A 14,667-nucleotide genomic window follows, 5' to 3' on the forward strand; every position below is an offset into this window, starting at 1 on the left:
GCCCTCGCTCAAAGTCCGTCAACTGCACATACGGTTCACGTCCACGCTGTCGCGGCATGCTACCAGTGTTAAAGACTGCGATGGAGCTCTGTATGCCACGGCAAACTGGCTGACACTGACGGCGGCGGTGCACAAATGCTGCGCAGCTAGCGCCATTCGACGGCCAACACCGCGGTTCCTGGTGTGTCCGCTGTGCCGTGCGTGTGATCATTGCTTGTACAGCCCTCTCGCAGTGTCCGGAGCAAGTATGGTTGGTCTGACACACCGGTGTCAATGTGTTCTTTTTTCCATTTCCAGGAGTGTATTTGGCATCAGTTCCACACCCACTAACCACTGACCTGTAATTCACAGAAATTGTGTGGCCTGTGCACATGCATTTTGGTGCCACATCCCTTCAGCAATCTGTCAACCTCATCAAATACATGCCATACAGAACCATTGTCGTATTACTTTCCAAAGGTGGACCCATGCACTTTTCAGCATGTGGTCATAGTGTTTGGCTCATGTATTTCATTCAGACTTTTTTGGTATAAATTGTTTCTTCTGTTTAATCTGTTACAAAAGCTATAACTAAACATAAAGACACCAGTTTCATATAACAAGTAAAAATATGAAATGGTAAATACCAGTATAAAACTTCTGAAGGAGTTAGATATGTGTAATTTCCAAATTCACCTTCTTCAACTACACTGAAGATCTTGAGATTTAAAGCAATATTTTTAAAAAAAGTAAGTTTCCCACCTAAGTCAATCGTTTGGTACAACATGTTAATAAGGGCATTGGAAAATGAACTTCTCGTACTTACTGAATTTTGTTGAAATTTGTTGAATTATAACAAGAAAAGTTGTACTGATAAACGCATTATTTGGCATACCTGAACATAATTTTGTGAGGCAAAGTAGTCCTGAAACCTCTGTTGCACCACACTTCACAATTATTCCTCATCAACACTACTAACTGTCCCCTGTCATGAATTCTGACCTGCTCAAACCAGAATTCAACTACAAAGGTGACAAAAACAAGCCACAAAATCAATAGCAGTGTATCTTCGGACTTGCAACAGTGTAACTGTCACTGGCAGCCAATGACAACACATTACTTATGACATTAAAAGGAAAAAAAACTGTATTTTATTTTCAATAACCTAGATGACCTTAAGGATATATGTGTTCTGTTTGAACAGCTGGGCACTCTTCTCTCACTACCCAAAAGTAAAATGAACAACGATCATCCTTTTATATTAAATATGTTGTTATGGGAAAATATGTATTAATAACAAATGCAATATTGTAAATGTTGACAATGGTTAAAGCAAACTTTCAAAGCATTCATTTTAATGCAGAATGAGATTTTCACTCTGCAGCAGGGTGTGCGCTGATACGAAACTTCCTGGCAGATTAAAACTGTGTGCCGGACCGAGACTCGAACATGTGACCTTTGGTAGAGCACTTGCCTGCGAAAGACAAAGGTCCCGAGTTCGAATCTCGGTCCGGAACACAGTTTTAATCTGCCAGGAAGTTTCATTCATTTTAATGTTCATGAAAAACACCATCTTATCCTATATATCGTATGTTAACACAATCAGACAACAGACCAAGCTATGGTAAGCAAAATTCATTTTGCTCAACCATGATTATATTGTAGAATGAAATAGCACCCAATCACCCAAAATGTACATTAAAATCTGGGATGTTCTGCAACTTGTAATGTACAGTAAAGGAATGTTCTGAGGTACAAAAAAGTATGATTAAAGGTAATACTCTCTCAATTAAATTTCTTGAACTTTCATCATTTAAAATTCTACTAAAACACTTCTTTTGAATTAACTTCACACATAATGTAATACAAATTGTTCGTACAAAACTTCTTTCTCCATTTCGAATTATTGTTACATCTGATACGAAGCACGTTTCTTGGTGTCTTATGACAGCTATGATTTATAATGGCACACAATTTCACACTTAAAGACGATAAAACATATTGTACACAAGAAAGAACAGAAACATTTATTTACAACCTATTTTGAGAGAACAGTTAGCAAATTAGTCTATTAAAAATAGGAACTTTCTTTCTATTAAAACATTCAAAACTAATAATAATAATACAGAACCGAAGTTTAATTCTAGTGTGTCTCAAACAGTTCAAGTGAAATATGATGAGCTTTCTGCCTAAAATTATATTCCTTAAAAAAAAAAATTCCACCAGCAAAGCATTAACACCAATGGACATGTTCATGTTCATACCAGCAAAGGCTAATATTTCTCTCTCACAAGTTTCAGCAGACTTCAGGAAAGATTACTATCAATAGTTACCATTACACAAAACACAGTAAAACTGTTTTGCACCAAGTAAGGAATAAAACACAGACACAATACTATAAGGAACTCATCAATCATAAAATGAAATCAGTTTCACATCAATGCGTGATTGTTACAGTCGAGCAGTAATATAACAATATAAATTCTTGATGTCGATTGATTTACGAAGGAGAGTCGGTGTACGATTTAGACAATAGTCAGCACTGGGACTCCAAACTAACTACATTAATGAACAAAACGTTTTAGTTTTTCCAGTGTATTTCCATTTATTTTGTATTACAATATTTGTGTAGTTTATGTTATTTGGAAAGATCACCTTTGTCTGTTATTTTTCCCTTCACAGTGCCATTTCAGCAATATTATTAAAACTGATTCTAAAAGCTTCATTGTGACATAGCAAACAAAGTTTTGTAACCAATTTTAGTTAATTTCCATCCATTTCATGTTGCATTTGTCCAGACACAGGAGACGATTTATTTATTTATTTATTTTTCATCATTCGGTTTGAACACTGTTACTCTCACATTCCAGTATAAGTATTCTGCCAACTTAACTTTCATTTACTGCAATAATAAAAGAAACATGAGATCAGTTTTACTGAACACATTCAATAGGGGGGGAAAAAAAAGAAAAAAAAAAGTATGTAGGATATACATTTGGAGTTCACATGTACGCATTTCGCTAACAAAAAAAGGAAGAGTTTTGGGAAAATGTTATGAAGTCTAGATATCATTATGCTAATATAATAACCTACACAGGCAAGTAATACTGAGAAGAGACCTACCAAATAACTAACAAAAATCCTGCCTGTTAAATATACATTAAAAACTTCCTCCACGTGACAAATTAAAAAATATATATATATGTATGTACAAAAGAATACTTTTAAGTCATAAAAATACTACAGTTTGGAAGACTAACTGCTTGCCTACACATATCATACAGCTGGCACACGGTTCACACTCAAGGCTGTTGCAAATTTTCTAAGACGTAGAGGACGTTTCCTTCTAGATCTTGTGCGCTGACGGTAAAATCGGAATGCTAGGAACACTACTGTACAAGACATGAACATCAGTGCTAGAGGTGGCAGTAATGACAGGCCATCTTCCTCGTAGTTGCCAAGGCCTGAAAGGTCGTTTCGCCACCCCCCTTGTTCTTCAGAAAGGATGTCTGACAGAACACCTGGACCACCTCTTGGAGGTAACCCAAAGTTCCACAACTGTTGCTGGTCCTCATGGGCCAAAGAGAGGAGCTTCTGTGACTTATACAGATTGCTATGAGGAGGAGAATAATAAAACATCCAATAATCCATTGATTCAAACTCATAATTTATTGCTATATATTTTTTGTTATAAACTTGGGCACCGACATTCAAACTATATCTGAACTTACGTACGTTGGAGCAGATTGATTCAGTGGAACTGGCTGTGCCCAAACAAGAGTTGGGCAAGGTGGCAGGTCTCTTGTTTGTAGACTTCCCATACGATTTTCCAAAACTTTGGAATACCTGTACAAAATTTTGCTATCAATAACTAAATATCACAGCAACACAGAACATTATAATAAATCAAATTATTACCTGTGGAGATGGTTTCCCTCCATTCTCTGTGGAAGGTCTGTTGCCTTATTTCTGAATTCTGTTTGGCGTTCTTTGAAAACTGTGGGAAGGTGCCCAGTTGATGTAAATTCCAGAAGGGCACTTAACATCCAAAAACAATCTGTATGGAAGTACAAATATTTATTTCAAATGTAATTCTAACAATTTTCTTTAAAAAAATGAACTTAGTACTCATAAGTTTTAACATTTTGAGGAGTTAGCTGTGTCTGCTAAAGACTCATTTTTCATTATTTAGCACTTGCTTTCCAACTAAAACAACTGTCTCTTACTGCAAATGTCAAGCATTACTAGGCAGTTATGATGAAATGTTTTTTTCAAATGCAACATTGGAATGTATGTCAAAGCCAGAAATTTATATTTATCTGGGCCATTTACAAATATAAAAGCCACCTCTTCTGTTACAGCATCTACAAAGCTGAGTATAATCATTATTAAAGGAAGTTCAACAAAAACATCAAACCACAACAGAAATGTACCAACAGAATGATGGCTAAGCAGTGCAATTTAATGTAAAAAAAAAAAGCATACCTTTCTCCAAGTGACTGTTATCTAAACAGTTTGAATCTCCGTAGATCACAATGCGGCCACTTTTTTCTGAAGCCTTTGTTTGAAGCAATCCCAGAATAGGCACATTCTCTGACACACTGGAATCTTCTACAAGTACTTCATGCCCTATGATATAATGTAATAATAAGTTAACAATAAAATATTTTTATAGTAGCTCAAACATTCATGCTTAATTAAAACAACAAACCTTGGTCTTTCAGCTTTTGAAATATAACAGTTCCATTTTCTGGAAACCTAATAATGGATGTACCAGAAGCATAGTACATGTCATGGTCACCAATGGTGTACTGGCCTTCAAAGACTCTGTCTCCAAGGGCAATTCCCCACGAAGACAGCAGGTCATTAATTGCAGGTATATTTGCTCCACCCGTGTCTGGCATCCACCACTGTCTGAGAAAAATGAGAAAAGTAGACTGTAACAGAACAATCAGTATCCTACTAACATATTCCGAAAACGATTAGAATCCCCGTGTACTTTAATAGTACAGTAACTACATCTCACTGTAAATTAAACTTGTGAGGCACACAACCTGAAGCAAAATCTTACCTTGTATTTTCATCATAGAACTTTACTTTCTTCATTACTGTAACATTGTACCAATCTGCAAATACAATGAGAGAAAGTCCATTATCCACGTCTCTTTTTAGTTTAGCAAATTCTTCAGGGAAATATTCTTCTTCTGCATCAACTAGTAAGACTGTACCATACTGAGATGCATCAAAACATGTAAAAGGAGACCCTAATACTTCCACATAGTATCCATTGTTGCGTAAATGTTGATACATATCCTAAAAACAATAATAATTCACATTTAGCCAGACAAAGCTGAATTATATTATATTTTGTACCACAGCTGGTGCTCATCCAGTGCAAATGGAACTTTAATAAAAATTTTGTCTTGTTTTTATTTTTAATTAAGAAGTTGAGAAATATCATAGCTCTCATGAAGTATAGAAATCTATAAACACAGGAAGCCCATTAATATGTAAATGGAAGGAATGTTTATGTGAGTTACCTTGAAATTTGTGTGAATATGATCACCATTCCAATCTAATGGATCATTCTTCATGCGTAGATTATCACGAGGAAAATATCCTGAGGGATACCGTAAATTATGATACTGATCCCACAATATACGTTTGCTGGAAAGAAAACAATGACTTGCTAAATTTTACCAGATCAGATATAGATCAAAATTTGAAAAGAGCAAATACAGTTTTTCAGTCATTTCTATTTCTTTCACAGATTTGGTGTGGTCTTACACCATTTAAAGCTTTTGCTAATTACTTCATCATCAAATAGTTTACAAATAAAATTTCAATATTGTATTTTGTATATATTGGTCTTCATGTCCTTTAAATTATTTGACCTTTATTATTTCTGTTATTAAATTCTGGATGTTTTCTGACAAGTTCCATCAACTAATCTCCTCCACTGGTAAGATTTTACCAATGGCGTATTTGTATGTCTATTTGATCTAGCACTTTCACATCTAGTATTACTCAAACAGTTGCTGTAGCCAGCTGCTTGAGCTAATAACATTTGTTGCAAGAGGACTCAAACACTGAGACTTTGTCAGTTTTCTACAACCTTAATGGTGCTAATGATACAGTCTGAAGAGGAGAGAAAGGTTCATTTAAAAATTTGTCGAGATGGGACTTGTAGAAGTCATACAGTACATGAACAAGGTTGTTCCCTCCCACTTTCATAAGAAAGACAACTAATAATTGATTTCTACAATGATTTGCACCGACACCCCTTCCTTTAAACCTATACATATCTGCCTTGCCATCTATAAAGTTCTGTAATAATCATGAAACCTACATTTGCAATAACACCTATAAGCCTTCAACAAATTGAGACTATACTAACTGAACATTATACTCTTTTAAATAATTATTTTTGGAAATGAAGACAACAACCAAGTAACAGAAACACTGATTTGACCAGGAACGCACTTGAAGATAGACGCAAACTATCCTGAGGAAGCCTAATTATAAAGTTTCAGCAACTGGCTTTAAATAATGATTCTATTAATGTACTACAATCTCCTATGTATCATTTCTCTAGGCTTTGAGAGAACAAGAGTAGATTAATAAAACCACACACAAGGCATTTAAACAGTCATCTTTCCCATGATCCATACGTGAGTGGAGTGGAAAGAAACCCTAATAACTGGTACAATGGGAAGTACACTTTGCCGCACACTTCACAGTAGTTTGCAGAGTATGGATGTAGATGCTTTCATATAAACAACAAGATGGACAACACTGTCTTCCAGATGCATTTTAATGTCAATGGTCCAAGGCACAACACAGCACCACAGTATTTAAGAATAATAATTAGCTCATACTCTGTCTTTCAAGAAAATCTTAAAAATAAAAGCAGCTAGGGTACAAATTTACAACAATAAAATTCAAAAGTTTTATTTAAGATGCTTTTGCACAGAGACTCAGCTGCTCTGCTTTGGGCTTGGAGTGTACTTAAAAAAATCCAAAAGATGAATACTGAGCTTCACTATGGATCATCAATGGCTGCCACCCAACATGGCATTGGCTTGGCCTCGCCATGATCACCATATGTTGCTGGGCTTCCGTCTGCTGCTTCCGAGGGCATCACTTGCAGAAGCTGCATGTATACTGCCCACGAGCTCATTGCCTCATGGGACCGTGTTTTTATGGCATCTTGCTCTCATCAGTTGACTACCTACAAGCTCCCACCTTCATAGGACCATGTCAGTGTCTATACTCCATGCTCCTCGCCATTATGTGCATGGACTTCATCTAGTGAGGACCTATTAGGCATCATCAAGGATTGACATTTCAGTTATTATCTAGTAGTGTGGACATTGGCTCTTGGAAGTTATACTTAGTTGGTTCATGTTAATAAATAAACAATTGTTATTGTAAGGTGTGTATTTAAATACTACCATCTAGACCTTTGGCAAAGGACACTTTGATAATGGCGACGAGAATAATGGTTTCATGTGGTTATCAGTGCTCTTCTCTCATCTGCCATTATCAGTAATGGCGATGAAGCTGTTTCTCATGTGCATTTTCATGTTTCTCAAAGTGTATTTGTTAGTTATGCTGGAGTGCAGTTTCGTTTTCAAGACTGTTTGAGGGGTTTTCCAGTCACTGGTAATTTGTGTGTGTACTAGTTCATTTTGATGGGGTGGCATATTTGTGCTTATTGTGTCATTGTCAATTTTACTGATGCGATTTTGGTTGGTGTTCATTTTACAAATGGTGTTATAGTTTCTCAATTGTTGGAAGTTTGTGAAAGTCGATTTTAGTAGTTGTTCTACTTTTTACATAGTTTAGCCAGTCCATTCATGTGTTGTACAAGTTTGATTCCCCTTACTAATGCTGTTAGTCTGGGTTGTCTTCAGTACTTAAAAGTTTGGGTTTGCTGGTGGTGTACATTCGCATCAGGTTTAAATGTCACTTAGTATTATTGTGTCTGTCCAATCATCAGAGCTGTCTCTGACTCACATTATTCAGTTACAGGAGTGGCAAATTCAGAAACTGTTGCAGAGTGTAACTCAGCTTACTCGGTTTTTGAATACAAAGGCTTCAGCTCAGCCTGCTGCTCCAGCATTCCTGCTGAATTTTTTAGATATCTGACAGCCAGACAGAGAACTGGGCCACACGCTGTCAACAACTGGAGATGCACTTAGAGTATACGACATCCAAGGTCTGCAGCACAGTACTCACTTTATCGGAAATATGAGCACAGAAATCTTTCGTTTGTGTTGTCAATTTTTTCCAGACTCTTGTCAGCAGACTTTGATTTATTAGTGGAACAGTTAGATGAGCATTTTTGTAGTAACAGTCCCCTCTGTCAGAGCCATTTGCACACCACATTCTTGGTTCCTGGCAAACAGTCTTCCCCTTAGTTTTCAAGTGAGCTTGATCACAGACAGTGTCCAGACTGGGTGTCGACATGTTTTGTGTGGGGCCTGATGGGCCACTTTCAACAAAGTTGTTTACAATGTTGCAGTGTTGTGCAGCACTCGGTTTCATATTCACAGAGTTTTACGGCAGAAGTTCCTATGCCAAAAGCACTGTCCTTCCATGTGATGCTATCGGACACTGACTCTCTTGGCATCACTCTTGTCAGTCCTATTGTCACCAGTCTTGTTATGGCTGGCCTTCCTGTCATCAGCAGCCTTGTTGACACAGCTCTCTCATCTATGTAGTCGTCGTTGGTCCCGTGACAGCCGGCCTCTCGACAATGAAACCAACGCCTCCAGAGGCGGTACTCTCGATGCCAATGCCGCCACCTCCTCAGCTGGTCTAGGCAGCCCCACCGGCACCATACCAGCAACCACTTTCCCTGTTGCTGCTGGTCTCATCATCTGCACTGGTGTCACTGATCCCCTGCTCTTCTGGGTCTTGGGTTGTGCCTTTGTGGAAATTTCACCACAAACACTGCCTGCACCCAGCCTTCTCTGTCACCTGTGACGGCCAGCTGCTGTTCCACTACGAGGGCATGATGTGTTTCTTTCGCTGGGATTGTTTTCTTGTGTTGTTTAGTAGTTTAGCTCAGTATATTCATCTGCCTTATGCTGGGCTATGGAAGTTCTTGTGAAATGTTTATGTGCTTTTTCTATTCTTGTCTCAGATGTCAATCCTCCAGCACGCCATGCTTGGCAGTCTTGTTTGCTGTACCTTACATTCTTATTCAGATGTTCATGTCAATTCTGGGGTTTCTTTTTCTGGATACTGTTTTGGTCTTATTCAATGATTGTGGGATGCAAGGTGGTTGTTGTTGTTGTTGTCTTCAGTTCTGAGACTGGTTTGATGCAGCTCTCCATGCTACTCTATCCTGTGCAAGCTTCTTCATCTCCCAGTACCTACTGCAACCTACATCCTTCTGAATCTGCTTAGTGTATTCATCTCTTGGTCTCCCCCTACGATTTTTACCCTCCACGCTGCCTTCCAATACTAAATTGGTGATCCTTTGATGCCTCAGAACATGTCCTACCAACCGATCCCTTCTTCTGGTCAAGTTGTGCCACAAACTTCTCTTCTCCCCAATCCTGTTCAATACTTCCTCATTAGTTATGTGATCTACCCATCTAATCTTCAGCATTCTTCTGTAGCACCACATTTCAAAAGCTTCTATTCTCTTCTTGTCCAAACTATTTATCGTCCATGTTTCACTTCCATACATGGCTACACTCCATACAAATACTTTCAGAAATGACTTCCTGACACTTAAATCTATACTCGATGTTAACAAATTTCTCTTCTTCAGAAACGCTTTCCTTGCCATTGCCAGTCTACATTTTATATCCTCTCTACTTCGACCATCATCAGTTATTTTGCTCCCCAAATAGCAAAACTCCTTTACTACTTTAAGTGTCTCATTTCCTAATCTAATTCCCTCAGCATCACCCGACTTAATTCGACTACATTCCATTATCCTCGTTTTGCTTTTGTTGATGTTCATCTTATATCCTCCCTTCAAGACACCATCCATTCCGTTCAACTGCTCTTCCAAGTCCTTTGCTGTCTCTGACAGAATTACAATGTCATCGGCGAACCTCAAAGTTTTTATTTCTTCTCCATGGATTTTAATACCTACTCCAAATTTTTCTTTTGTTTCCTTTACTGCTTGCTCAATATACAGATTGAATAACATTGGGGAGAGGCTACAACCTTGTCTCACTCCCTTCCCAACCGCTGCTTCCCTCTCATGCCCCTCGACTCTTATAACTGCCATCTGGTTTCTGTACAAATTGTAAATAGCCTTTTGCTCCCTGTATTTTACCCCTGCCACCTTTAGAATTTGAAAGAGAGTATTCCAGTCAACATTGTCAAAAGCTTTCTCTAAGTCTACAAATGCTAGAAACGTAGGTTTGCCTTTCCTTAATCTTTCTTCTAAGATAAGTCGTAAGGTCAGTATCGCCTCACGTGTTCCAGTATTTCTACGGAATCCAAACTGATCTTCCCCGAGGTCAGCTTCTACTAGTTTTTCCATTCGTCTGTAAAGAATTCGTGTTAGTATTTTGCAGCTGTGGCTTATTAAACTGATTGTTTGGTAATTCTCACATCTGTCAACACCTGCTTTCTTTGGGATTGGAATGATTATATTCTTCTTGAAGTCTGATGGTATTTCGCCTGTTTAATACATCTTGCTCACCAGATGGTAGAGTTTTGTCAGGACTGGCTCTCCCAAGGCCGTCAGTAATTCTACTGGAATGTTGTCTACTCCGGGGGCCTTGTTTCGACTCAGGTCTTTCAGTGCTCTGTCAAACTCTTCACGCAGTATCGTACCTCCCATTTCATCTTCATCTACATCCTCTTCCTCTCTATCTTAGCCCTAGTGAGATAAGCCTCTACATCCTTACATTTGTCCTCTAGCCATCCCTGCTTAGCCATTCTGCACTTCCTGTCGATCTCATTTTTGAGACGTTTGTATTCCTTTTTGTCTGCTTCATTTACTGCATTTTTATATTTTCTCCTTTCATCAATTAAATTCAATATTTATTCTGTTACCCAAGGATTTCTAATAGCCCTCGTCTTTTTACCTACTTGATCCTCTGCTGCCTTCACTACTTCATCCCTCAAAGCTACCCATTCTTCTTCTACTGTATTTCTTTCCCCCATTCCTGTCAATTGTTCCCTTATGCTCTCCCTGAAACTCTCTACAACCTCTGGTTCTTTCAGTTTATCCAGGTCCCATCTCCTTAAATTCCCACCTTTTTGCAGTTTCTTCAGTTTTAATCTACAGGTCATAACCAATAGATTGTGGTCAGAGTCCACATCTGCCCCTGGAAATGTCTTACAATTCAAAACCTGGTTCCTAAATCTCTGTCTTACCATTATATAATCTACCTGATACCTTTTAGTATCTCCAGGGTTCTTCCATGTATACAACCTTCTATCATGATTCTTAAACCAAGTGTTAGCTATGATTAAGTTGTGCTCTGTGCAAAATTCTACCAGGTGGCTTCCTCTTTCATTTCTTAGCCCCAATCCATATTCACCTACTACGTTTCCTTCTCTCCCTTTTCCTACACTCGAATTCCAGTCACCCATGACTATTAAATTTTCGTCTCCCTTCACTATCTGAATAATTTCTTTTATATCATCATACATTTCTTCAATTTCTTCATCATCTGCAGAGCTAGTTGGCATATAAACTTGTACTACTGTAGTAGGTCTGGGCTTCGTATCTATCTTGGCCACAATAATGCGTTCACTATGCTGTTTGTAGTAGCTTCCCCGCATTCCTATTTTCCTATTCATTATTGCAAGGTATGTTACAGTATATGGCATCTTGGTAACTTTTAAGGCAAGTTTCCACAATGGCTGTACTGTCATTTCATTTCAGTTTTTGCAACAGTCTGCACTGGTAGCTGTGTTTTGTCTCCTGACTTGGATGCTGCGCTTCTCCGAGATGGTTGCACCATCTCATTTTAAGGGGGGAGGAGAGTGGTATATTCGTGGTTGCATCCCCACATATTTGGCCACCATACTTATGTATGTGTTTTGTGGACCAGATATGTCTCCTGTCTCACCCTGGAGAAGAACGACTGAGCTTTTTACCACCAAAGGTCCTGCAGCTGCCAAAGTGTTGCAGTCACAAGCACATATTCGTGTTGGCACTGTCACTTGTCCATGTGACACTGAGCATGTAGTCTTCCATCAGACAGGTACTGAGACTTGACTTCCACCCACCACTCCTAAGAGCACCGCTTCAGAGAAGCTGAGCCGACAAGCTCACTGTCTCCTGAAACCGTGTTGTTATGGCACCTTGCTGCTCATCTGTTGACTGCCTACAAGCTCCAAGCTTTGTAGGACCATGTTGTCATTTATCCTCCCTGTTCCTCACCATACGTGCATGGACTTTGTCCTAGCGAGCAATGGTTAGGCACCATCAAGGATCAATGTTTCAGTTGCTATGTAATTGTTTGTACATTCATTCTCAAAAATTGTACTTAAGTTAGTTCATGTTAATAAATGAATAGTTGTTTCTGCAATGTGTATCTTTTAATACTGCCAGGTACACCACCACTCAGCAAAGGACATTTCAGGCATCATGTACTAAAATGACATATACCACAACATCCTCCAACTGTGAATTGTCAGAAGACAGCTGGTCTTAATTTCAGTCATCTTATCTGGCAGGGAACTGATTGTACAACTAAAACAATTCACAGCATTGATGTTTGGTGAACACAGTACTATACACAGAGGTGACAAAAGTTATGGGATACCTTCTAATATCGTGTCGGACTTCCTTTTGCCTGGTTTAGTACAGAAACTCAATATGAAATGGACACAACAAGTTGTTGGAAGCCCCTGCAGAAATATTGCTGCCTCCTTACCCATTCAGAATTTCGAATCTGTTGCCAGTGCAGGATTTTATGTCCCATAAATATTCGATGGGATTCATGTCATGTGATCTGGGTGGCCAAATTATTTGCCTGAACTTTCCAGAATGTTCTTAAAACCAATCACGAACAACTGTGACCCAGTTACATGGTGCACTGTCATCCATTCAAATTCCATTGTCTGCTGGGAACATGTAGTCCATGAATGGCTGCAAATGGTCTTCCAAGGAACTGAACATTACCATTTCCATCAACAATCGGTCAGATTAGAACAGAGGACCCAGTACACTCCATGTACACACAGCCCACACCCTTATGGAGCCACCATTAGCTTACAGTGTCTTGTTGACAACTTGGGTCTATGGCTTCATGGGGTGTACGCCACACTCGAACCCTACCATCAACTCTTGCCAACTGAAATTGGGATTCATCTGACCAGGCCACCATTTTTCATTTATCTAGGGTCCAACCAATATTGTCACAAGCCCAGAAGAGGTGCTGCAGCGATGTTGTGTCGGTCTGTTGCCATTGCCCACTAACGCCAAATTTCGCTGCACTGTCCAAACAGGTACATTTGTTGTACATCCCACACCGATTTTCTCAGTTATTTCATGTGGTGTTGCTTGTCTCTTAGCACTGAGAACTCTATGCAAACAATGCTGCTCTCAGTCGTTAAGTGGAGGTTGTTGGCCACTGTGTTGTTTGTGGTGGGAAGTAATGCCTGAAATTTGGCATTCTCAGCACTCTCTTAACATCTTGGAATATTGAATTCCCTAATGATTTTCAAAATGGAATGTCCCATGCATCTATATCCGACTACCATTCCATGTTCAAAGTCTGTTGATTTGCATCGTGCAGCCATAATCACTTTGGACACATTTTCATGTGTATCACCTGAGTACAAATGACAGCTCCGCCAATGCACTGCTCTTTTATACCTTGTGTATGCGACCCTATAACCACTTGTATATGTATATATTGCTATCCCATGACGTCTGTCACCTCAGTGTATAGTAATGGAATATGTGGTAGTTCTTTGTTCACGTGCATCATAACAATCTCCACAATGTAACAGTGCAGCTTCCAGTTTAATACAGTAGCACATATAATATCAGAACAAATTCATCTTGAGTCGGAAAAAGCTTTTAGGCTGTTTGAATCTTTTAGTTTTAATCACAGGACAGCAAGTTTTCCGTTTATCTTGTAGCTGCATTTAACTTTCATTCATTATAGGTGGGTGACAGTATTCTACAAAACTGTCCCAGGAATGTCGGCCACAAAATGTTTACATTAGACGTGAAGTACTAGTACTGCAAACAACATATAGCAATTTTCATCACTATGAAGATATAGAAAGAAAGGTCATATTCTTTTAATTTAGAGTTGATTACAATATCCATTAACACAGCAACATTTAACTGAAAAGTTAGAAAGTCACTGGCTTCAATCCACAGCTTGGAATGTTGCGGTATTTCTGGTGCGATATGGTGGCCTCGAGTATAATCCACAGTGCACAGAATCAGTTATATTCTGTAAGAAATTGTTCAAACATTGCTAATAAATAAACATTTGCTTTGGGCCAGTATGGAACACCAACTTTACATCTACATCTACATGACTACTCTGAAATTCACATTTAAGTGCTTGGCAAAGGGTTCATCGAACCACAATCATACTATCTCTCTACCATTCCACTCCCGAACAGCGCGTGGGAAAAACGAACACCTAAACCTTTCTGTTCAAGCTCCGATTTCTCTTATTTTATTTTGATGATCATTCCTACCTATGTAGGTTGGGTTCAACAAAATATTTTCGC

The 14,667-nt window shown here is 38.7% G+C and overlaps 1 protein-coding gene across 4 annotated transcripts in view; it reads right to left on the reverse strand.

Annotated features, from left to right (window-relative positions):
- Positions 1-2,100: 2,100 nt before the first annotated feature.
- LOC126190628 (membrane-bound transcription factor site-1 protease) overlaps positions 2,101-14,667 on the reverse strand; it is a 168,353-nt gene continuing 155,786 nt past the window's right edge. The window contains exons 11-17 of one of the 4 annotated variants that reach the window (XM_049931043.1): positions 5,520-5,646; positions 5,051-5,292; positions 4,691-4,893; positions 4,465-4,608; positions 3,898-4,036; positions 3,715-3,825; positions 2,101-2,881 (exon numbers count right to left, since the gene is read on the reverse strand). In XM_049931043.1, coding sequence (XP_049787000.1) covers positions 2,875-2,881; positions 3,715-3,825; positions 3,898-4,036; positions 4,465-4,608; positions 4,691-4,893; positions 5,051-5,292; positions 5,520-5,646 — 973 coding nt within the window. In that variant the 3' untranslated portion in view covers positions 2,101-2,874. Of the gene's footprint in view, positions 2,882-2,913; positions 3,593-3,710; positions 3,826-3,897; positions 4,037-4,464; positions 4,609-4,690; positions 4,894-5,050; positions 5,293-5,519; positions 5,647-14,667 lie in introns of those variants that run through there. The other 3 variants (XM_049931044.1, XM_049931041.1, XM_049931042.1) reach the window with 3 other exon arrangements.

Source organism: Schistocerca cancellata, chromosome 6, assembly GCF_023864275.1.
Source record: "Schistocerca cancellata isolate TAMUIC-IGC-003103 chromosome 6, iqSchCanc2.1, whole genome shotgun sequence".
NCBI lineage: Eukaryota > Metazoa > Arthropoda > Insecta > Orthoptera > Acrididae > Schistocerca > Schistocerca cancellata.